We start from the raw sequence: 23,379 nt of genomic DNA on the forward strand, positions 1-23,379 counted from the left end.
GAAACTAACAGGGTAAAAGGTAAACAAGAAAACAATACACTACTATTGCACACTACACAACAACTCAACCTAACTTGAAAGAAAGGGGCAAGGGGAGGACTAGCTTTTAGCACAGTATGCAAGTCTCCTGTGAATAATAGCAGGTGGTGCCGCTGACGGGAAGAGTGTATGTGTGCAGATCTGCAGTGAATAGTCAAGAAGCTGAATAGTAAACTGTGTTTGCTTTCTCTGTGGGACGCACTGGTGTGTTCCTCCAGCTCATACCATGCCCCTCTCGCCTCTCCCCCTGCAGGGTGAACATTGTGAGAAGTGTAAGCCCCTCTTTGTAGGTTCCGCTGCCAATGGAGGGACCTGCAAACCTTGTCTGGACTTCTGTCGAGGGAACAGCGCCATCTGCATCAGCCGGGATGAGTACGATAAAGCCAAGGTGGATCCCGCCAAGTTCCCGTTGGAGCGCTCCCTGGTAAGCAGAGATGACTATTCTTTCTCAGACCCGAGGCGGGATGTGGTCCGTGGTGTTGGTGAGGATGGGTTGGAAGCTGGTGACACCGAAGCTTGTTACTTCTCCGGTTGATGTTTTACAGCAGTGATACTCAAAGTACGCTGGCCGCATGTGGCTCTCCGAACCAAAACGTGGGCCCCCTGGGCAACAACAGCACTGGGCTGGCTCCTGTTTACTCGACTCAGCCTAAACTTTAAAAAGAAGTTAAATAAAAAGGCAGTTATTTAAAGGTTAGTTAAAGGAAGAAATTAGAGTGTCTTGCACCTATTAACTTTCGAAACACCTTCATTGTTAAAGGCATTTTGCAGTAAAAGTAGGTTAAAGTTTCTTCAAAAGTCTATTTCATCAATAGGCAGAACTGTTTCATCTTATCACATCAGATTTTAGCAGTGTATTAAAAAAATGCTGGTTTCAAAAGTGAATTTAGAAACCTTCATTCTCGGTTCCCCCACCCTGACAACAACACTAATTGTGGATTTATAGGCAAGTCAGTTGGTGGTGCATTCTTTGAGTAGCCTGTGTTCCTATTATACATGAAAAACATTATCGTTTAATAAACGATATACAGGGGAAGGTTGTGTAGGGCGCACAAACCCTAGTTCATGCTACAAACAAAACCCTTAGGAATGCTCTAGAGCCACTCACTTAGCCAAGCGTATTCTGTGCGGATGTTGCTAGTGTTTGAGAACCTTTAGCAGCACAGCACTCACTATATTATATTTCCACATTGGAGAACTGCTGTTACAGGTGAGGAAAGCTATGTCCTCACACATCCATGCAGATGTTATTCTCACTAATAATGCCTCTTTTCAGATCCCGGGCTGGGTGCCGGAGGGACCCGCTGAAGATGTTGCCATATGCGTGAACTGCCAGAACAACAGTTTCGGGGAGAAGTGTGAGAGCTGCCTTCTGGGATACTTTCTACTCGAAGGGAGATGCACAAAGTAAGGATGCTACATCACTAGGAAATCTGCACCACCTGCCGCACACAGCCCAATATAGCTTAACAATCCCCAAAATGAACACAGCCTTGTAAAGACACGCTGACTGCGAGTGCGCTCTGCTGTGAAACTACTGGAGGCATGCACAACTTACCGTCACTGTGCTGTGTGAGTGGCAGAAAGGAGGACTTGTGTGCTTGTCTACAAGAGATCAAAAGCCTCTGTGATAATGCAATGTATAATCACACTCTAGTGTTTGATAATACGAATATGCACATAATCGAACACTGGAGCATGACATAGATGTGAATGTGGAGCTTGTAAATACAGAAGCTAGGAAGTAAAGTGAGGGACTTAGAGAACAGTTCCTCCAGGCAGAACAGTTGCATAAAGGGGTCTCCCTGATGAAAGGAAAGCAAAGTACGCATGTAGGGGTTCTGCTTTTTCACATTCCTGACACCTTTCCAACTGTTATTGTTTGTGCGCCTGTAGACTTAAAACTGCAGTTCTTCTCTCCAAGGACTACTCTTCTGGGCTGTGGGAAGGACATGGCACAGTATTTGAGGACTCAAACTTCAAACTAGTCTGATATAAACATTCCCTGGCACATCTCAGGTCCCCATGTTACTTCACATAACTGCTGGATGTATTTGAGATTCTGTAAGTCACACCAAACAGATGAAAAGATTCAGTCACATCTCCAAAGTCGTGTTCACTAGAAACCATTACAATCAAACAAGGGTTCATGCTCAGTAGAGAATCGGCAAAGTTTTAATGGGAGTCTAAGATCAAGCAGGGGATGTCAGAGAAGAGTTCACCTGAGTCTGGAACCAAGCAGGATGTACCAGCAGCTACTTTAGTAGAGTCTGAAACCAAACTGGGAGTTCCAGCAAAGAGTTAATCGCAAAGGGAGTGTCAGCAAAGAGTTCTGGGCATTATGGAAACAAGCAGCAGAGAAAGTACCAGCAGAAAGTTGAGGGAAATCTAGAATGAAGCAGGGAGTGCCAGCAAAGATGTTTGGAAATTCTGAAATCAAACAGGAAGTGCAGGCGAAGAGTTCAGGACAGAGGGAGTATCAGCAGAGTATTCATGGGAGTCTAGAAAGAAGCAGGAAGTTCCAGAGAAGAGTTGAGGAGATTCTACAAGCAAGCAGAGATGGCTGGAAAAGAGTTGGGTGAATCTAGGGTAAAGCAGTGAGTGCCACTGAAGAGTGGAAGGGAGCATGGAATAAAGCAGGGAGTGTCGACAAAGAGTTCAGAGAACCCTCCAATCAGAGTTTCCTAATTTAGTCCATTCACATCTTCTCTGCAATTTGAGACCTGTGCAAGTCCAACCAGGGTGGCTCGGCCATTGCTTGGCTCAAACAAAGTACTGCACGCCATCTCTGAAACTGCTGCTTTAGGTTCTCCTAGTGGCGTTTATTCTGTTCCACATCTTTAATATCTCTATTATCCGTGCACTCAACAGGGGCAGTCTTGACATTTTTATCACACGGTGGTCCGTGTCACATAGTGTATATGTCTTTGCTGTGTGTTTCTGATATTTTCTTGTTTGAGTTATGAAACAGACTTCTTTCGAAGAGATTTCTCTGAAAATTGTCATTTATTCAAGTTTTGGGGTAGTAGACTCAAATCGCTCCTTGCCGTGGCACATAAGCTCCTACCCTGGGAGTCAGAGCAGCTCCTGTGTGCAGTAATTTTACATTTTCTTTAGAAAGAAACAATCTCGTTTCTTCACTTTTCAGTTTTTATTTCATCTTCTACTGTTTTGTAATCAGTGGGTAGAGGCAGCAAGGCCACTGTGAGTTGTTCCATTTGATTCCATATGCATCTCACTCCTATCCTGTTGTAGGGCTTCCAGGTATCTGAGAAACGTTTTCTGAATGTATTATTCTGCCACTGGACTGTTCTGTTATCTCCATAGTATGAAGGCCTCTGGAGGAGCATCTGACTGGACTATGTTCATCTTAAGACCTGGAGGAACATTGGCCAAAGCCAGCGCCAGAGCGGTGATTGGACAACTCCTCCGGCGCAGCATCAGCTGGTCATGTACACGCTCTTTCTGTCTGCTATTCTAGTAGCGGTTGGCGCAGGGGTCAACCGGTGTTGCGCCTCAACACTTCCATACTTGGCTTGCAGAATCTTGGCTGCGTGTGAGAAGATGTTATCAGATCTTCTTGTTAAGAGACGTAGGTTTTTTTCTTTTGATTCAGCTTTTGTCAGATGCAGGAAATGCACTGGGGTTCCAACTCAAGTTGTAAGCAGGTCTTACTCTAGTTAGCAAAAAGCTTTCGTTGGTAGATTGCTCTGTCCCCATCCAGATCTTGCGTCACTTTGAAGCTTCATGCGGTCTGTGAAATTTCATGATTTTAGGTTTGCTGCTGTTGGTCTGTAGGGTATTGACTTTACAGTTGGATCCAATGGCAGACAATTTTGCTTGAGCTGCTTGAATTTTGCAAGAAGGGTCATGTCCTCTGCAAAGAGCAGAAGACCCGAGACAACCATTACACAGTGGATTTTGTGGCAGTGACAATAACTTTAGTTTGAACCAGTGCAAATGGCATTCACAGGTTCCAAGTATATGGGAACATAGTGGGGACATTCATTGGCATCAAGCAAAGTGTGCTATTAGAAGGGCTGAATTTTTCTTATTTTCATTCACTTTTATTAAGGCACAACTTGCCGCCTTCTTGGTCCTGTATCTCAATACCCCAGAAAAGCACAAGGCACTCTGTTTCCATGATCTGTTGCCCCTCAAGCCATGCATTCCATACTGCAGTGACATTCCTGTTGGTAAGCTACTTCATTGTGTGCGGCATGTTCGTCTTCATCTCGTGTGTGCACGTATGTCCCTGCCAGGCCGCATACTTTAAACCTAAAGTATCATTACGTAAAGGCTTTAGAGGGCGACAACACAATCCGTTGGCGCTCCCTGCTGAGCTACAGGAGTCATTTGAGTTCCGACATTGCCCCTCTGCTAGAAGCTGGAGTTGGATGAATTATGCAGGCATGCCCCTTTTTTCAAGCACCTGAGTTATTCCACAAATGTGGGTGGCAGATTGAAGTACGTAAAGTGAAAACACTTCCCTTTTAGATCGCTGTTGCAGAGACATGTTGTGGGATTACTAAGAGCTTACACTGGCTTATAGCCCACTCATTGCTAACCACTGATTATCTTTATTGTCACTCATTTGCTTGCTTTTTATTTGATGGCTTTCCTGGTCTCCGCTTGTCCATCTTGGCTTTGTCCTTCCTGGAGCATAGCCTCTTACCATCCCTGATTGACTGACTTCTATCCTTCCTCTGCTCTTCTTTTGTTTTTGGCTTAACACTGCATGTGTTTTCCAGCTTTCTCCCTCTTGTGCTTCTGTCCTTCCAAATAGCCACCCCTTGCTGTGCTGTCTCCCACATGTTTTGAAAGCGCCTTCTTGTGAGCTTCCCTCACCAAACTCCCTTATGTTCTGTGTTCCTTACTCCCTTGTGCGCTGCTTCCCCTCCCGCTCCCCTTTGCTTCCTCTCCTTGTAAGTTCCCCCATGATTCCAATCATCTACTTGCTCCCCACGCCTCTGATCACTCACAGTTGCTGATCTCCCTGTTGTTTCCCACCTGCTTTCCAATGTTTTTCACTCCCATCTTCACCCCGTTGCTTTTCATGCCTTCACGCACTCTGTTGCTTTTCATACCCCCTCCGGCTCCCTGCTGCTTCTCATCCACTCCCTTTTGTCCCACCTCACCCACTCAGTCCTTTTGATTTTTATTGGACGCCCAAGCTGCAAATTTCGGCCTGCCACTCTGCCTAAAGAAAAATGCTTTTGCTCTACTACAGTTTCATTTTTTATAGGTCGAGCCTGGACTGCGCATGCGCTGCCCTGCGAGTTATGCTGTATTCAAGTATGGACTTGAAGCCCGCCCACTATCCACCCATATTTTTTATTGGCGTGTGTCATTGTCCTTCGTAACTGCTGGCTTCTGATTCATTAATAGGCTTGTTACTCCCTCCTTAGCACCGCCTTATCTTCATTTGTAACCTCCCATGATGACTGGCCCTTTTACTTCTGTTACACGGTATGTCTTATTAATTCTGTAAGCCCTATTTTCTTTAATGAATTTCTGCTACTGCAGACACAACATGCTTTCCTGCAGCATTCAGCGCGCCATGTGCGCTTTCACTTTCAAAGCAGCCCGGGGCAATCGTGGCCGCTTCTTTGCAATGATATAGTTCTCGCATTTACAAGAGTTTGAGCTATTGGCATTATAAATGACAATAGCTTAAACTCTCGCAAATGCGAGACCTATTTCATTGCAAATATTTTTTTGTAAATGTGCCCCATACGATGCTTTCACTTTAATGTTGGCTATGCCCCTTTCTTTAGAAGAGCTGCATCAAAAGAAAGGTACGCGGCTGCTATTGAAGTAAAATTGCTGTATTGGGCACTTTCCCCCAAAAAAAGCATTTGTTTGTCAACTTGACAAGCCAATTCTTTTTTCATAAAAGCGCTCCATGCCGTGCTTTCACTTTAGTGGTGGCTGTGCCCCTCTCTTTAGACGCGGCTCGTCTAAAGAAAGGGGCGTGGCCGACATTCAAGTGAAAGCACCGTATGGGGTGCTTTTTCAAAAACTGCATTTGCATCGCAATAGGTCTTGCATTTATGTGAGTTTAAGCTATTGGCATGGTCATGAACAATACCAATAGCTCAAACTCTCGTAAATGCGAGACCTATTGCATTGCAAATGCTTGTTTTTTAATTACTGATCCATCTTCTAGCACTAATAAAAAGTGCCTGCGTCATTTCGTAGGGCACATGTGTGGTGATGGATGTGTGCGCATAAAACAAAATGGGGTGGCCGGCCGCATCTTTCCCCTTCTTTTTTGTTGTTGTTTTTAAATGCACAGTCTGCTGTACAACATTGCCAAGACATTGATGAAAGCCAGTACGTTTGTAAAGCGAGGCTTATTGGCTTTGTCAATAGTTAAGATTGTACGTGGTGAAATCGTATGTTTGTTTGCTACCAGACACTTCTGTGGCAGTAGCAAGTGCCCTGAACACGTTTGGGCCTGGTGGAAGAACTAGATTACCTAAGGCATATCCACCACCCAATAGAATTCCTGAAAAGGGCAAACCATAGTGACTTTGACATGGCGTTGAATGCAGCTGTGGGCAGCACCACCCTTGTGGTAAGATAGGCTTTGGTTTAAGGAACCCGTTGCAGATGTCATTCTGTTTGTGTCTTTGGGCGATAGATTGTGGTTGCGTCTGAGTTTGTGGTCAGCAGTATCCGAAGGGCATGAACCGACATATGATTACTCATGATTACCATGTACGAGCGTGTGGGCCCACGCGTTAAGGTAGCCTGTCAAAGTGGCTTCTGTCCAGCCCTTTGCATTCTACCAATATTATTCAACATTCGTCATTCAGTGATGTGGGATATACTGACTACAATCATACGTGAAATGGATGAGACGTAAAGAAGTAAATATGTTCTAAATTACATGACCCAAGGTAAGGTGGTCTGTAAATGTTACTAGCACACATTCTTGTTATATTGGTTTTGTTATATGATTCCTAGATTTCTTTTAACATGTAATAATGGTTTAAAAAGTAATTGTTTAAGGGGATAAATCATAAAAACAATGTAATATTTAACTAATTGCACAATCGCTGCACGTGGATGCTGCAAAGAAAGGAGGGATGAGCTTTGGGTGGAACCTCTAACCTTCTGTAAAAAAACATTTTAAAGCAGGCTTGCTTGGAAGCTGCCCCGAGTTTCAGAATGCACTCGACCATCTTCATCCGACATGCCCATTGCAACCCCGTTGATAGAATTCTGGAAAAGATTCCGTCTCCTCTTTAGGAAATACTTGTCTGCCGAGTTTCACCTAATCCAAGTATCATTTCTGGACAAGAAATGCCATCAGGCATGCTAGTGGCAAGGAGAGGTGCGTGCCCACAGCTGCCTGAGTCTTCGCCCAAACTTTGCCTCATCCATTCTCTTTGAAGCAGTGTCTGGAGGTCCAAACCCCTGCAGCTCGTCTCTATCCTTTCCCTGATGGGAATTCACTTCATCGCTCCCCCATGCCTACTGTCGGTGAAGTCTTTCCACCCTACACCTTTCTGAAGGTGGAATAGCTCACTTTTAATTTGGAAGCCAGTCACTAAAGCAACGCTCCCCATTTCCTAGACTGAAATCCTTAAATTCTCCCTCACACGTTACGGGTGAGAAATTACACACCGTGGTAAACAATAACTCATGGATAACCATGAGCCCTCTTTTGGGCAAAATTAAGAATCATTTGTATTTGCAAATCCTCTGTAATCTGTCTCCGTATGTTTGTGTACCATAGATCCACTCTATATAATCATACCTCCGCGTTCAAGTGAACGCAAAGCACTCTGGGGATTGTGTGAAGATCAGATAAACGCTGCTTGAGCACCCCTCACAGCTGAAGGTGCATTCTATAGTGTTATGATAAGCCCATATAAAAGCACAAAATGAAATGATACATCTATTCAATGACAAACAAAATTGTTATACACCTTAAGCGGTTTATAACCAAGAACATGTATTGGATAAAAACTCACATTCCGGTGACAAATGAAGTTCGTGTAACGTTAAAATTTGTGTTGTCTCTCGAATAAAGTGAATTTGGACCAGGTAGAGAAGGAAAATTGTCTCTAAGAATCACAAGCTTGACTATTCCCCAATGCATCGATAATGACATCTGTAACCCTAGGTTACCTCTTTTAGTACACCTCATTCATGCCTTCAGCACCCTCTTGTCTTTCAACTACGTCGACCCACACTAATACCCAGCAGTGCGCCCCCTCATCCTGCACTCCTAACCCTCTGCTCTTAGAGTGTCTGGGTCCACTCCAATACCTGCAAAGGCACCCCCAGTCTTGCCCTCCAAGATTCTCTACTCTTAAAGTGCGTGGACCCATACCAATGCCCACAAAGGCACCGTAGTCCTGCCCTCAACACTCTGAAATTACATTGTGTGGACCCACGTCAGTACCCAGCAGTGTGACTCAGTTCCTACCCTCTGTCTCTCCTGTTCTACTATGTAGACTCACACCAGTACCTGCCAGTGTAGCTCTGTTCTGCCATGCTGTACTCTGAGGTCAGTGGTGTGTGTATAAAAAGCACAAACATGGCATATATGAAAGTTGAAGATCCATGATTGTTGTTATTTTGTTTTGACTGTCTCCGTCATCCACAGGTGCCAGTGTAATGGGCATGCAGACTCCTGCAACGAAATCGATGGGACCATGTGCCCGTGCCAGAACAACACGGAGACCGGGAACTGCCAGAATAGCGCCCAGAGCGACAAGAAAGACTGCTACAAGTACCAAGTAAGGGCGCTAGGGACAGGGAGTGAGGAGCTCTGTGTGTTAATAGGAGGATTGTGACTAATACCAGGAGAGGTAGCACAGTGTAGGGGGGAAGACGCTTGGTGCTAGGAAAGACTGTGACTGTGTCACAAGTGGGGAAGCAAGGGATGGGGATGGGAGCAGTATGAGCTATTAAGAACTGCGAAGAGCACCACTAGGGAGCGCCAAGGTACGGAGTGAGAACAGTGTGTATTTGAGAGACCAGACATCCTTGGCGTAGTATTCCCCCAAACCTTTTGCTTTCACCCCTCCTTTTGTTTGAATTTGTTTATGTTGGCTTTAGGCCTCTGTGCACCTTACCCCTTCTGACCACTGCTGAAGTGATTATGCGTCTCCTTCAAACATGGTAAAATTGGACTGCACCTAACTAGCACATTTACATGCAAGTCCCTAGTAAATGGTGCTCGATGCACCCTGGCCCTGTAAATGAAATGCTACCAGTGGGCTGCAGCATTCCTTGTGGCACCCTCTAAAGTTGCCTTTTTCTAATACATCTCAGCTCAGCTTCAGCAGTCTGCAGTGCAGTTTTAAATTGCCATTTTGACCTGGCAAAGTAAACCTTGTGTCACACTTAAATATTCCTTTTTAATACTTATGTCACCCCTTATGTAGACTCTAAAAGACACATTGTGCAGGAGGGATTGTATTTAAAAATAGGACATGTGGACTTTGGTTTTGTGTGTCCTGGAAGTGAAAGACTCCTAAAGTTGTTATTGAGTGTTGTAAAGCCTGTCTCTCTCCTTCACTAATACTAGGTTATCTTATTACATTTTTTAAGTGCTAACTTTAGTTTGGGAGGAGATAGAGATATACTGTTTGCACTCAAATTAATTGTAATTTAAAATCCTCTTGAATTGTGAAGTCAGATTTTAAGTAACTATCACAAAAATGCCACTTTTAGAAAGTCAGCATGTTTTTTGTCCCAAACATTTGTGCCTTCTGTCAGTGTCATGGGTCACATGACTGTGAATGACTCTGCTGTTGGGGTTTGTGTACTACTTCCAGACAGTAACACAAATGGGTTTAGGTGTGGACAGGATGCGCCATCCTGGCAGGAAGGAAGACTGAGGAGAGGCCAGTGGAGAAGTGTGGCTCACTGGTTACAGGAGGCAGACCTGGAATCAGCCCGGGACCAGGGTTCAATTCCCAGCTCGGCGGGGTCTTGAGTCCTAAAATGTCCATGGACTCGACAATGCTCGCTCCGGTTCCTACTCGATTCACGGTTTCACACTCTGCGACTCTGGGCAATAGCTCGCTTAATCTCCACAACGGCCCCTCGCGGCGGGATGCCTGGCTTTCACCTTGCGGATACCCTGCCGCGGTTATCACACAGGGGAATACCCGGACGGGTTCCCTAAGCAAGCGCTTAGAAACCGCTCGGTGATTTGCGCTATATAAATTCCTGTACATTTACATTTACATTTACAGAGGCTGTATCCAGCCCCACTTATACTTCAAAGTACTTTGCCTCCTACATACACAAAGGAGACGGACACCAGGCCTGTCCTGCCTTTTGCCAGCCCCAGACAGTTTGGAGCCTTGATAGTTGGAGGGGAATAACTTTTCAGAACTTGATGTGGGGGTAGGGCAGTCAGCCATTGTTCAACCCCCACTCACCCCTTCCCCTTCCACACACTAGCACCTGGTATAAATATTGGACCTCCAGAACCACTCATCAGAACACTCCTGGGCCTGTGGAAGTTACAGAAGGAGGGCAAGCCTGCTGCTTGAAGGACTACCTTGGTATCTGAGAAGGAAGATTGGACATGCTTGCCTTCAGCCACTGGCTACCCGAAATGACTCCAAGGGTCAGTAGGTCGACCTCCTGTGTGAACTACAGGGACGCAAAAACCTTTTTTTTTTTTTTTTTTTAACATAGCGCAAACTAGACCCGAAGATATAGAGCGCTTTACATGAGCACCAGTTTCAAGACAGATGAACACATTCATTTTTGTTAGGCACAGGGAGATTAAGTGATTTTTCCACAATCACAGGATGTTGAGCATCTTTGTCTAGACTCAAACCCAGTTCCCCAGCTTTGAGGTTGATTGCTCAAGCCGCAAGCCTACATCCTCTCCCTCAGCAGCCTCCCTGTAACTACCCAGCTAACCTGCTGCAACTGGACCTGCCTGAGCCCTGCTGGCCTCTGAAGTGAGTCCTGGTTCCTAAGTAGTGTCTCCCCAGGCTCTGAACCCTTGGCTGACATCGGAGTGTACTCTTAAACAAAAGGTGAAAATCTTAAAGTTTGTGCTCCTCGTGACTGGGCCTATACACGCCAACACTATGTTGTCCGTGACATCCGCTAATGCAAAGCTGCAGTGAAACTTACTCTTGTCAGCGACTTTCCACAGTGACTGGCAATGCAAGACTGACACTTCACGCGACAGGAATGATAGCTCACTGCGATAGCCCACGAAGATTGCCCACATAGAGTGCAATTTTACAGCTATAGCAATGACCATCCGTGATGCCAGACCTGCTTTGCACTACAGTGAAGAACATCCCGACCTGCTCTTCGAGCTTCAATGATGACTATCCCCGATGCTCAGCCTGCGATGCTCGGCCTTCTCCATAGCGAATGGAACTCTTCGCGTCAGACTTAGAAGGTAACTTCTCAGAGGGATTAACCTGGACCCTGTACCCATCCTGCGCACCATCGTTGTCCTCCTGAAATTGTGACTTTCTCCCGGTCTGGCATGACCAGATGACTGCGCGTGTGGCTTTGTGCTTTTATGCGCAATTTTTACTTACATTTTTAAATTGAATACCACCTGTGAGGAAATGGGGCGTCTTATATGATGTGGTTGTTCCATCTCACCGCGTAATACACTTAGCAACCTCTTTATGACCAATGGGTTCCGTCTGTCAAGCCCTCAGCTCAATCTGGTATAGCTGTGGCGCTGAGCAGCAAGGCTTACTCAGAGGAACTAGTGTATAGCATTTAAACATCACCCAAAAAACAAGCATTGGAAATGCAATAGGTCTCGCACCATTAGAGTTAGTGCTTTTAGAATTGTTTATGGGTTTTTCTTGAAAATGTTTAGCATTTTTGTTTCCTGTAGCCAATGCTAAAGTATTACAAATAAAAAAAGCCATAAACATTTCTAAAAGCTCTAACTGAAATGGTCTGAGAACTATTGCACTGGGTGAGGGTGAGGGTGAGTGAGGGTGAGGTGAGTGAGGGTGAGGGTGAGTGAGGGTGAGTGAGGGTGAGTGAGAGTGAGGGTGAGTGAGGGTGAGTGTGAGGTGTTGAGGGTGAGGGTGAGTGAGGTGTTGAGGGTGAGTGAGGGTGAGGGGTTTTGGGTGAGTGAGGGGGAGTAGTTGAGGCTGAGTGAGGGTGAGTGAGAGTGAGGGTGAGTGAGGGGTTGAGGGTGAGGGGTTGAGGGTGATGTTTGTTTGCCACCAAACTCCCCAGGCCACTAACGCTCGGACGTCCCATGCAGCTTAAATGGTGCGAAGTGAGTTTACAAGCGCACGAGGCCAAGGTATTATGGGGCTTATTTAGAAGCCCCTTGCGCTGCCGGTGGGTCTCTTGTAATGTGGGGAAAGGTGACGAACCGGCGGCGCAAGAGGTTTGCACATAAGCCCCCCATGTATGTAATACATTCATCCCAGAATGCGTGTTAAATATAGCGAATCTTGAAAACTATGCCAAACAAATATAAAATATGATCGATACAAACGATAATAGTTCAGCAAGACAGCCCACTGAGTGAGTGCCCAAAACTTGATAACGATAATATATCGATTTTAGTGCAGGCAGTCTTTACAATACCGTAAAATAAGGAAGCGATACATTTTAATACATGAGAAGTAATGTATCATTATAATTTCCTACATACCGACAGACCTACTCAAGAAAAGAAACAAAAAGACGGGTAGGGAGAGGCGGCGGGAAGGGGAGGGGGCGGAGCGGGTTAAATTAAACAAACGAGACGGAGGGAAGAGAGGGGAGGGGGGAGGAGAAATGCGAGGTAATTGTGCTATTGCTAATTGCGGAATAAAAACAAATTTAAGGTGATCAAGGAAAACTCCAAAAGCTCACTGGCAGGGATCCGAGAAAGGTTTGCACTCTGACGGTAGATAAGGGGTTTCAAGTAGACGAGAAAGGTTTGCACTCTGACGGTAGATAAGGGGTTTCAAGTAGAGGGATTAAGGTTAAGGAGGGATTGCAGTAAAGCAGCCCGTTCAGGTTAGTGCAGGGCTGTGCCTGATGACGGGGCCTGGGCTACAGTAACCCCCAAGTCTCCCACTTACTTGGCATTTAGTCCAGCCCTGTAGCTACACTTTCTGCTGCCTGCCAGGAACTCGGCGGTTGAAGTGCAGTGTTCTCGAGTGGGTTTAAGTAGCCGATCCGAACCGCAGCTGTAGCTTGTTGCTGAGGAACGTGACTTCGCTGTGTGAGTAGCGTCTGTGGGAAAGTAGACAGAAAAAAACACAGAAAACAGACTGCTACTCTGTGGTGCATCATGTATCTACCAACTTAAGTAATACACTGCGTAGGATAATGCATAACGCAGCAACAAATGTTAAATATAGCGAATCTTGAAAACTATGCCAAACAAATATAAAATATGATCGATACAAACGATAATATTTCAGCAAGACAGCCCACTGAGTGAGTGCCAAAAACTTGATAACGATAATATATCGATTTTAGTGCAGGCAATCTTTACAATACCGTAAAATAAGGAAGCGATACATTTTAATACATGAGAAGTAATGTATCATTATAATTTCCTACATACCGACAGGCCTACTCAAGAAAAGAAACAAAAAGACGGGTAGGGAGAGGCGGCGGGAAGGGGAGGGGGCGGAGCGGGTTAAATTAAACAAACGAGACGGAGGGAAGAGAGGGGAGGGGGGAGGAGAAATGCGAGGTAATTGTGCTATAGCTAAATGCGGAATAAAAACAAATTTAAGGTGATCAAGGAAAACTCCAAAAGCTCACTGGCAGGGATCCGAGAAAGGTTTGCACTCTGACGGTAGATAAGGGGTTTCAAGTAGACGAGAAAGGTTTGCACTCTGACGGTAGATAAGGGGTTTCAAGTAGAGGGATTAAGGTTAAGGAGGGATTGCAGTAAAGCAGCCCGTTCAGGTTAGTGCAGGGCTGTGCCTGATGACGGGGCCTGGGCTACAGTAACCCCCAAGTCTCCCACTTACTTGGCATTTAGTCCAGCCCTGTAGCTACACTTTCTGCTGCCTGCCAGGAACTCGGCGGTTGAAGTGCAGTGTTCTCGAGTGGGTTTAAGTAGCCGATCCGAACCGCAGCTGTAGCTTGTTGCTGAGGAACGTGACTTCGCTGTGTGAGTAGCGTCTGTGGGAAAGTAGACAGAAAAAAACACAGAAAACAGACTGCTACTCTGTGGTGCATCATGTATCTACCAACTTAAGTAATACACTGCGTAGGATAATGCATAACGCAGCAACAAATGTTAAATATAGCGAATCTTGAAAACTATGCCAAACAAATATAAAATATGATCGATACAAACGATAATATTTCAGCAAGACAGCCCACTGAGTGAGTGCCCAAAACTTGATAACGATAATATATCGATTTTAGTGCAGGCAGTCTTTACAATACCGTAAAATAAGGAAGCGATACATTTTAATACATGAGAAGTAATGTATCATTATAATTTCCTACATACCGACAGGCCTACTCAAGAAAAGAAACAAAAAGACGGGTAGGGAGAGGCGGCGGGAAGGGGAGGGGGCGGAGCGGGTTAAATTAAAGAAACGAGACGGAGGGAAGAGAGGGGAGGGGGGAGGAGAAATGCGACACGGCGGGAAGGGGAGGGGGCGGAGCGGGTAAAACAAGACGGACGTGCACGCGCTTTTAAGCTCAATGCGCATGCGCATTGAGCTTAAAAGTCACGGGCACTGCAAGGAATCGCCACGATTCCTTGCAGTGGATAAAGAGTGGATAAGCCCCCATAGTCTCGCTTGCTCGATGCGCATGCGCATCGACAGGCGAGACCTAAAAATGAAGAAGAAATTGCTACAACACTCAAGAAATCCAAAACCAATTTATAAAAATAGATTTTATTTTATAAGAATTTAAACCCCACTATGAAAAATATCGATTGGGGGTCCAGAGATATGGGATTAGCAAGAAATATTAAAGCTTTTTACTCAACCTCAATGAATTTGACATTTACTAGAAACTTTTTGAAGGAAAATTTGTGCAAGTGTCAATCCAGTCAACCAACTCTGGTGGGGAACTAGTGAGGGGGACCAGCAAGGTCCTCCGAAAACTGTTACTTCCACAGAAGGCCTAATGTAGACTGCTTTTACTTTGTTGTGATACCCCGTGTTTTAGCTAGGTTTACCTGCATGTACCCAATAATCTTTTAACTGGTGTTGCTCTTTGAATGTGCCCTGCACTTTGAATTTGATCCACTGCTGCTTTGACTTCATTGAAAGGATGGGAGAGTACCCGCATGGCCGCTACTAACTGCTAATTGGGCCACGACCATGTTTACCACTTTGAGACAGATGTTGGCAGTGTCCACTCTAGTTGTACAAAGAAGTGCAGCCCAGGATGTACGAAAGCAGGACTGGGGCACAGACCCGCGCAGGCGCCCCAATGGCAAGCCGGTCTGGGCTCGCCAGCATTCCGTAAGCGGCCAGCGCCAGCCACTAGACCCAAATAACACAGACTCCAAGGCTCGGATTTTCAACTCTGCTGCGAGCTTCTTTTTTTTTTTTTTTTTTTTTCAGTGAAGGTTTGTTTTATATTTTGTTGCAACTATCAAAGTCCGACATTGTAAGTTTACATAAACAGCAAATTAAGTGAAGGAGCCCGTGTAGGCGAGATAGACATTACCAACAATTGTATCGAGTAATCAGAGTACCCAAAAATCTAATCACCCCAGGCGGAATGGCGGCTTAAAGTTTCTACAGCAGAAGTATCAGGCCTAACGTAACACCCAGTGTCCACCGCCACCCACCCTCAACTGTCCCCGACACGGACCCAAGAAAGAATAAAGAAAGAAGACGAACAACGAAGAAATAAAGGCACCATAGAACTGAAACAGAAAACGAAAAATCCCCCAACCCCCCACCCTACACGCATGCAGAGGCTACGGCCTACCCCCACCCCCCCTCCCAGCAGTGTGTCTGTCGCCCAATAAATCCGAAATGTAGAATAAGGAAAGAAAAAAAGGAAAAGAGAAAAAAGAAGAACTATAACACCTGAAATATAGGGAGTAAGAAAAGAATAAACTAATCTACGACTCCCATGAAATAAGGAAGGTGGGGAGGAGCCCAACTAATACCAGGCCTCCCGGACTCTCCAGCCGTCACAAATTCTCCTACGCCATATGTAGCAATAAATTTGGAAAACATCGCATCAAAGGAGAGTCAGAATTGTTTACACCCGAACCCCCACCTCGCACAAAACCGCCACCCCCAGCAATAAAAGTAAACAGTAGGACATAGCAGTTGCAGTCTTAAATGGGGGAAAGTATCGCACACAACGCATCCAATATATCAAAAAGCGTTCCAGTCCAGGTCACCGCCAGCCGATCGGGCAAAACCAACGAAAGGAACACCATCAGCCCTGGCCTGAACGTCGAAATCCCTCCAAACATGGCCACCGCTGAGAGCATCTCTCAGGCAGAACAAAGGAGCAAGATGGCCGCTCCCGACAAAGAAGACGCAGATGAGGAGGAAACGAGCGCCCCCAGTCACCAGCAAGTGCAGTGTCCAAAATGACGGACGCCTTTTCCCTCGCATGATGACACACACTCCACCAATGTAGATAAGAGGCTACGGAGGCAAGGGCAGCGAGGGAAGTCGGCAACTGGGAAGTCATTAAGGGAAGCCAAAGTGAAGACTGCGTAGGCAAAGTTCCAGTTATCGAAGTGGAAAGAGACTTTGTATCTGTAGCCTCATAAGGAAAGAAACACCCAACATTGTAGCCAGAATGTCGTTCCTCTGTACTCTCATGCTGCAACATTGCATCCAAGTCAGGAGTAATTAGCAGCAGCAGAAGTCCAGTCGACCGCGATCTCCCTAAAGCCGGTGCAGCTTCCTCAATCCTTCGCTCCAACTCTCGGACGTTTCGCCGCCATGTCTCCCTCAAGTCGGCAAGGGCAGCCAGGATATCGCCACAGGTCAGGTCCCTCCGCAATTTCAGCCGGTTCACAGCGCTCGGCGGCACCCTCAAATCAGCCTCCAGCATGAGGACAGGCAGGGCTTCGCGTGCTGGGGACAGGGGAACAACCACCATCTCTTTTTGATAGGAAGGCGACATTACTGCCCATGCAGTGAGCCCACAGTGGAGGGAGGGGGGCGACCTCACTGGCAAGAAAATTAGCAGTGCGAGCCCCCGAAGGAAGCGCGGCTCACAATCCGGGGGCAGTGCAAAATGAGAGTCCCCCCGCCTAATGTTGGTGCGGGCGGTCCGCGGCAAAGAAGGCGCTCCAAGATAGACTCCGTCCAGTCATATTCAGCGTAGCAGAGGGAAGCCCTGCAGGAAGGGCTCCCGTCTCGCCAGTAACCAGTTCGTCCCAACCGGGAGTCTCACCACAATGGAAAGGGTCGGTGTCATCCACCTCCGCAATCGGCCGCATTCCCTCAAAAATCGGCACCTTCCCAGCTCGTCCCGTCGACTACATCCAGTCGCGTCCAGCGGCGGCGATCGGCACAGGTTCCCGGGGCAGCATCGGAGGTCGGCAAACGGTGCGAGTTCATCGTCAAAACAGCAGGAAGAGACCTCAGAGGAACGCCAGCAGCCTCAGCGCGTGTGTGTCTCCGTTTTGGCGCGGTGGAGGCAAAGATTAAAGGCAGGATAATGATACAGGATCGGACGACTTGCGGAGCCGGGAGCCTACACGTCCGTCCCGTCCGCCATCTTGGCTCCTCCCCCCTGCTGCGAACTTCTTAAGTTAAAGACCACTAGTCAATGCTCCTTCTTGATCAACACTCCCAATACCAAGGACTCCTTGAACTGTTCTACAGGTGGCTTTCAGGTAAACCCTACTCCTTGTAGGGAAGTCTCTTTGGGCCCCCGCGTGTCATTACGCGAAGCAAAACATTTACTGCTTTTTTTATGAATGCTCGCTCCAGAAACATTCGGTCTTCATTCATGGTCTCCTTTGTGGTCAGCTACCAGATGCTCTGTTTATAACTAAAACCTGGCTCTCGTGTACAGCCAGCCCGGTAATAAAAATGCCCATTTCTATGGGATATAAAATCTACAATCAAGACCGCCCTAATGGTAGGGGCGGGGGTATCGCCATGGTGTCCAAACAGGAGTACAGCTGTTCGATATTCCCTACCAGTGGCATGGTAGGGGCTGAAGCATTTTGATTTTGCCTCTGACTCCAGCATCAGCAGCCTTTAGAAGGGGTCCTTGCATGCAGACCGCCGGGACCGCCAGGCTCCTTCCTGAACTCTTTGGGCGATGCACAGTCCCACCTGGCCTTGAGGTTTTCCCGGTTTATGGTTTTAGTAGAACTTAATATTCATTTTGACTGTCAATCCAAAAAAATAGGCTTGCACTTTGCTAGATACGATGTTGTCCTTGGGCCTCACTCAGTTTATCTCCAACCCCAGACAGGCCATACGATTGACCTTGTGTTCTCTAATGACAAGCTACAAATGTCGGATCCCCTTCGTTTATCTTGGTCAGTCTGCTTTCTAATTAAGTGTAGATGGTCCACCAGTGCTTGGGCGACAAACTGTCCAGACAAGCCCCCCATGCATTTAGGCCCTACAAAAGGGTTAACCAGAACAAGCTAATAGGATTCTTGAAATGACCTGCACCCATTCTTTCCAGATCTGTCGAGGCCGATGCCACTAGAGTCGATACTTGGATCCGAAAAACAGTTGAAATACTGGACCCTGTTTAGTCTGTATACATTGCATTAAGAGTACCTCTGGACATTTGTTTACATAAAGCTTAAAGCTGGAGAAAAGAATATGTAAAAACATTGAGAGAAGATTGTGCAAAGTCTAAAAAGAGGAGGATAAAGCCATTTACAGGGATGCCCTTGAGAAATACCATGTCTCGGTTAAGAAGGCAAATAAAATACTTTTATGAAGGTTTTATCGATATAGCTGATAATAAAGCCTAGGATGTTTTTACAATAGTGAAATGTCATCTCCGCTAAGGTTGTTTTTTTAAAATGTTTTTTTAGAAGTTTAGAGCCTTTGGCTGAAGGGGTGCAAATAGATGGCCTCTTTCTTTATTAACAACATTTGATATTCAAGTTGGTATGAACATAACTCTGCTGCATGACTCTTCGCGTCCGACTTAAAAGGTAACTTCTCAGAGGGACCAACCTGGACCCTGTACCCATCCTGCGCTCCATCGTTGTCATCCTGAACTCGTGACTTTCTCCCAGTCTGGCATGACCAGATCACTGCACGTTTCACTTTGTGCTTTTAGGCCACACGCCTCTTTCAAACCAACTAAAGCAGTAGCAGACTCATTACTATCCTTCAACCCACATTTCTTTGGAGGACACCATTTCGGACATTCTCAACCTTAAGTCAGGATCGCTCTCTCATCTCTGTCCCCCCCCAACCTTCAGGCTCTGGGGGCTGAAGCGAGCAATCCTACGGTCAGTAACCTGCTGAATGTCTCCCTTACCACCACAGTTGTTACGTCAGCCTGGAAGCCGGCCAAGACTCTCCCCTTATTAAGAAAACAGGCTGAAGATTCCCAATCTTCCGGCTACCTATAAGCCATTCCATTGCGGCCTGCGCTATAAGTTGCTGGTCGAATTTGTCAATGAGCAACTCTCACACTGCCTGGAGATTAAGCCCACTCATTTGGGCTTTTGGGCCAACTTTAGCACTGAAACGGCCTTAATCGCAGTTACGGAGCTTATTATAAATGCTTTATGTAGATGGTAAGGCTGTGCTTATATTAATAGATCTATCAGCAGCCTTTGACACGGTACCCATCCTAGGCTCCCCTCCCACCTTCAGATTATCGGTATTGATGGTCCTGCACTGAAATGGTCTTTCATAGAGAATAGAGGACAGGAGGTATGGACCCCTCCCTTGATCTTCTGGCTCCCAAGAACTACCTGTTGTGTCCACGCGTTTTGCCATCTACCGTGCTCCTCTGGCTTCCCCGCTGGAATCTTTTGGTGCTAAAATAATTTCCTATATGGCCAGCACACAGCTTTTCTTCTCCTTTGAAAAAGGAGAAAATATGACGCCGGATTCAATTAAACCTTGCTTAGCTGCTGTCTTCCACTGGATGTGCCTGCACCAATTGAAGACAGAGGTCCTCTGCTTTGGCTGAACTTCATCTGTGGATTGGCATACCCTCTGGCCATGTGGTGCCAATCCCTCAGGCCCGCAATCTGAAGAGGTTAAGCTTGGTAGCCGGCTTTTACTCCAGCACCAAGTTAGCTCCGTGGTTGGGACTTGTTTTGGCCTCCTAAGAACAGTAACAACTTTTGCCCTTTCTTTCGCTTCCAGACAGGAAATTAGTCATCCAACCTCTTATTACGTCCAGTCTGCACTATGCAAATCTATTCTATCTTGGCCCCCCATTACCTAGTCAACAAGTTACAGGTGGTACAAAATGCTGCTGCTCGCCTGCTTCTTAAGCTTCCTCTTAGAGCTCAGTTCTCCTCTCATCTGCACTCCCTACACTGACTTCCGATGAGGAAATGCATCTTGTTTAAAACCCTGAGACTTGTATAGAGCTTTGCATCATACTGGTCCCAGTTACCTTATGTCCAGGTTACATACATATCTCCCGAATAGGAAGCTGCGCTGTACTGCGAAAAGGAGGCCACTCGGCTGGCCCTTGGAGTCTCTGGTATTGGCTGGGCTCTGGAGACAGCTTCTCCTTGAACAGGACTTGACATGTGCAGTCCCTCTGTTCTCTAGTCACCAGGTGCAGTCCTCGTCCTCGTCACTGCAGCCTCTCTGTGCTGATCCTTTGGTGCAGCAGGGTAATTAATCTTCCTTCGGTTCTTCTTCCAGTCTTTAGAGATCCGCGTCGTGGGTGCCAGGGGTGCCCAATTTATCTTCAGAAAATGCCCTCTGGGTAATATGCGGTTGGCAGCCAATGGGCTACCAGGTCTCCTCCCTCCTAATGACCAGTTCCTGAAAATTGTGGAATCTTGTTATCCTGGAATGCATCATTCTGCCCACTCCCAACACGGAGAGACCCCTCTCTCTGCACTCTCAGCTCCTTAACCCTCCCCCAGAGGTGTGGCTACCAGGGGGCTACACACCACTGGAAAAAAAACGATTTGCCAACTTGCTTCTCCTCTGCTGCCCCCAGTTCTAGCCTGTCTGCCTAAATAATAGCACGCCCCTCTCCAAAGTGTTATCCATTTGCCCTTCAGAGGGGGTGTCTCCTTTTAAACTTGCCTTTTGAGCTAAGGCCCATTGGCTTCCTGCATGAGGGAGGTAACCGCTCTTTCCAATGCGGGTCCCTATTGTATCCTTTCCTGAGTTGGTAGCACGTCTCCTCAGGAAGGCAGACAGCTGTCTGCAGGAGGAGCCCTGTGTACATCAGTAAACGAGCACTAGAAAGATTGGGCAACTAAAGTGGTAACTTCTAAAGTTGCGCTTTGCCCACCTGTGACATTAAATGCGATTTAACCATTAAATTAGATTTAATGCACTGATTCTGTTGATACCAAACAGTACCAACCTTAGAAGTTAGGGCTGGGGTGTCGGCCTGTTACTCTGCACTTTCCAATGGAGCTACTAGCCTTTCCACAGTTAAAACAATAGTTTAGCGTTTTTACTGCTGGACCGTGTAAAAGTACAGGTTATACTTTTTAACATATGTGAGGAAATGACGTGTATTATATGGTGTGGTAGTGCAACCTCATCAAGGTATACATTACCAACCCTGTAGGACTCTTGGGTTTTGTCCTTCAAACCCTCCGCTTAATCCTGGGTAGCTGTGGCACTGAGCAGCAAGGCTTACACAGAGGAGCAAGTACTGAGTAATAAAACAGTTCCAAAACAATTAAAGAAATTGACCCAACACTGAAGAAATCTGACACCAATTTATAACAAGCATTTGCAATGCAATAGGTCTCGCATTAATTAATTTGAGCTATTGGCATTGCTAAATATTGCAACACCAATTGCAACAAAAGTCTATAAATTGTAGGCCAAAAAAAGTGTATTTATTTTTTTAGCAATGGTGGCATGCTGCGCTTTAGATGAATGTTTAGTAAAGTGCGCCATACTGCGAGTGCTACAATAGTTAATTGTGGATGCGTTAACAATTGATGTGTGCACTGATGGCTGGTGGTGTGTATGCCTGTAGAAATTGTGCACTGATGGCTAGTGGTGTGTGTGCCTGTTGGAAGTGTGCACTGCTGGCTGGTGGTGTGTGTGCCTGATGGAAGCGTGCACTGACGGCTGGTGGTGTGTGCCTGGTGAAAGCGTGCACTTACAGCTGGTGGTGCGTGTGTGCCTGGTGAAACCGTGCACTGACGTCTGGTGGTGTGTGTGCGCCTTGTGAAATCGTGCATGGATGGCTGGTGGTGTGTGTGTGCCTGGTGAAAGCGTGCTTGGATGTCTGGTGGTGTGTGCCTGGTGGAAGCGTGCACTGAAGGCTGATGGTGTTTGTACCCAGTGAAGGCGTGCACTAACAGCTGGTGGTGTTTGTGCCCAGTGAAAGCGTGCACTGACGACTGATGGTGTCTATGCCTGGTGAAAGTGTGCACTGACTGTGTGGTTGAGTGGTGTGTGTGGTTGAGTGGTGTGTGTGGTTGAGTGGTGTGTGTGATTGAGTGATGTGTGTGGTTGAGTGGTGTGTGTGGTTGAGTGGTGTGTGTGGTTGAGTGATGTGTGTGTGGTGGGAGTGAGACAGAAAGAACTAGCGGTTAGCAGTCTGGAGAGAGTTGCACAGATAGAGACCATTAAATGTAGATATTCAAAGGAAAAATAAATTGTTAAAGGCGGACAGAGAAGCAAATGCAGGGTTTAAACAGGGAGAAAGGCAGGTGAAAAGGTTATGAGCGATTAAATAAAAGAGAAGATTAGAGAAAGAAAATAAAGTGGGCACATTTTGGAGGTAGCGAAACAGAGGTGTAGGAAAGAGCGTGAGAGAGAAAAGAAAATAGCAGAGAGGTGAAGCAGGCGACTGGTCTATACATAGATGGAGGATGGAAGACCGGAGAGAATAAAGTGAAAGGAAGAAACAAGAGTTGAGAGCAGAAAAAGACAGAAGTGAAGATAGTGGAGGAGATAAGGAGGTAATGAGAGAGATGAGAAATGCAGAATAGACAGTAAAAAAGGTCGATTAGGGAGAGGGGAGCAAAATATTAGAAGAGGGAGCGACGGAGAGCACGTCTACAGTTATTTTTAAATAGTACAACTGTAAACTGTGACTGCTCAGTTGCCCATATGTAGGAGAGTAGGGTCTGCTTTCCTATGGTCACCCCACTTTTTGCTTTTTGCTTCACTGGTTTTCGACTTAATGTGGCTGTGGGCCTGCTAATCAGACCCACAGCCCTGCTGTTCTCTCTCTAAATTCACAACCATGTACTTTAGGTACAAAACTAATTGGGATTGTTTCACCTTATGAGCCCTTGTA

The 23,379-nt window shown here is 46.3% G+C and overlaps 1 protein-coding gene across 1 annotated transcript in view; it reads left to right on the top strand.

The window, feature by feature from the left end:
- Positions 1 to 23,379, top strand: part of MEGF8 (multiple EGF like domains 8) — a 399,920-nt gene that overhangs the window by 312,784 nt on the left and 63,757 nt on the right. Inside the window, exons 40-42 of the mRNA XM_086933057.1 lie at positions 293 to 463; positions 1,316 to 1,446; positions 8,663 to 8,795. Of these exons, the coding sequence (XP_086789183.1) occupies positions 293 to 463; positions 1,316 to 1,446; positions 8,663 to 8,795 (435 nt within the window). The remainder of the gene's footprint in view (positions 1 to 292; positions 464 to 1,315; positions 1,447 to 8,662; positions 8,796 to 23,379) is intronic.

The sequence above is a fragment of the Lissotriton vulgaris genome, chromosome 7 (genome assembly GCF_964263255.1).
Source record: "Lissotriton vulgaris chromosome 7, aLisVul1.2, whole genome shotgun sequence".
Classification (NCBI taxonomy): Eukaryota; Metazoa; Chordata; class Amphibia; order Caudata; family Salamandridae; genus Lissotriton; species Lissotriton vulgaris.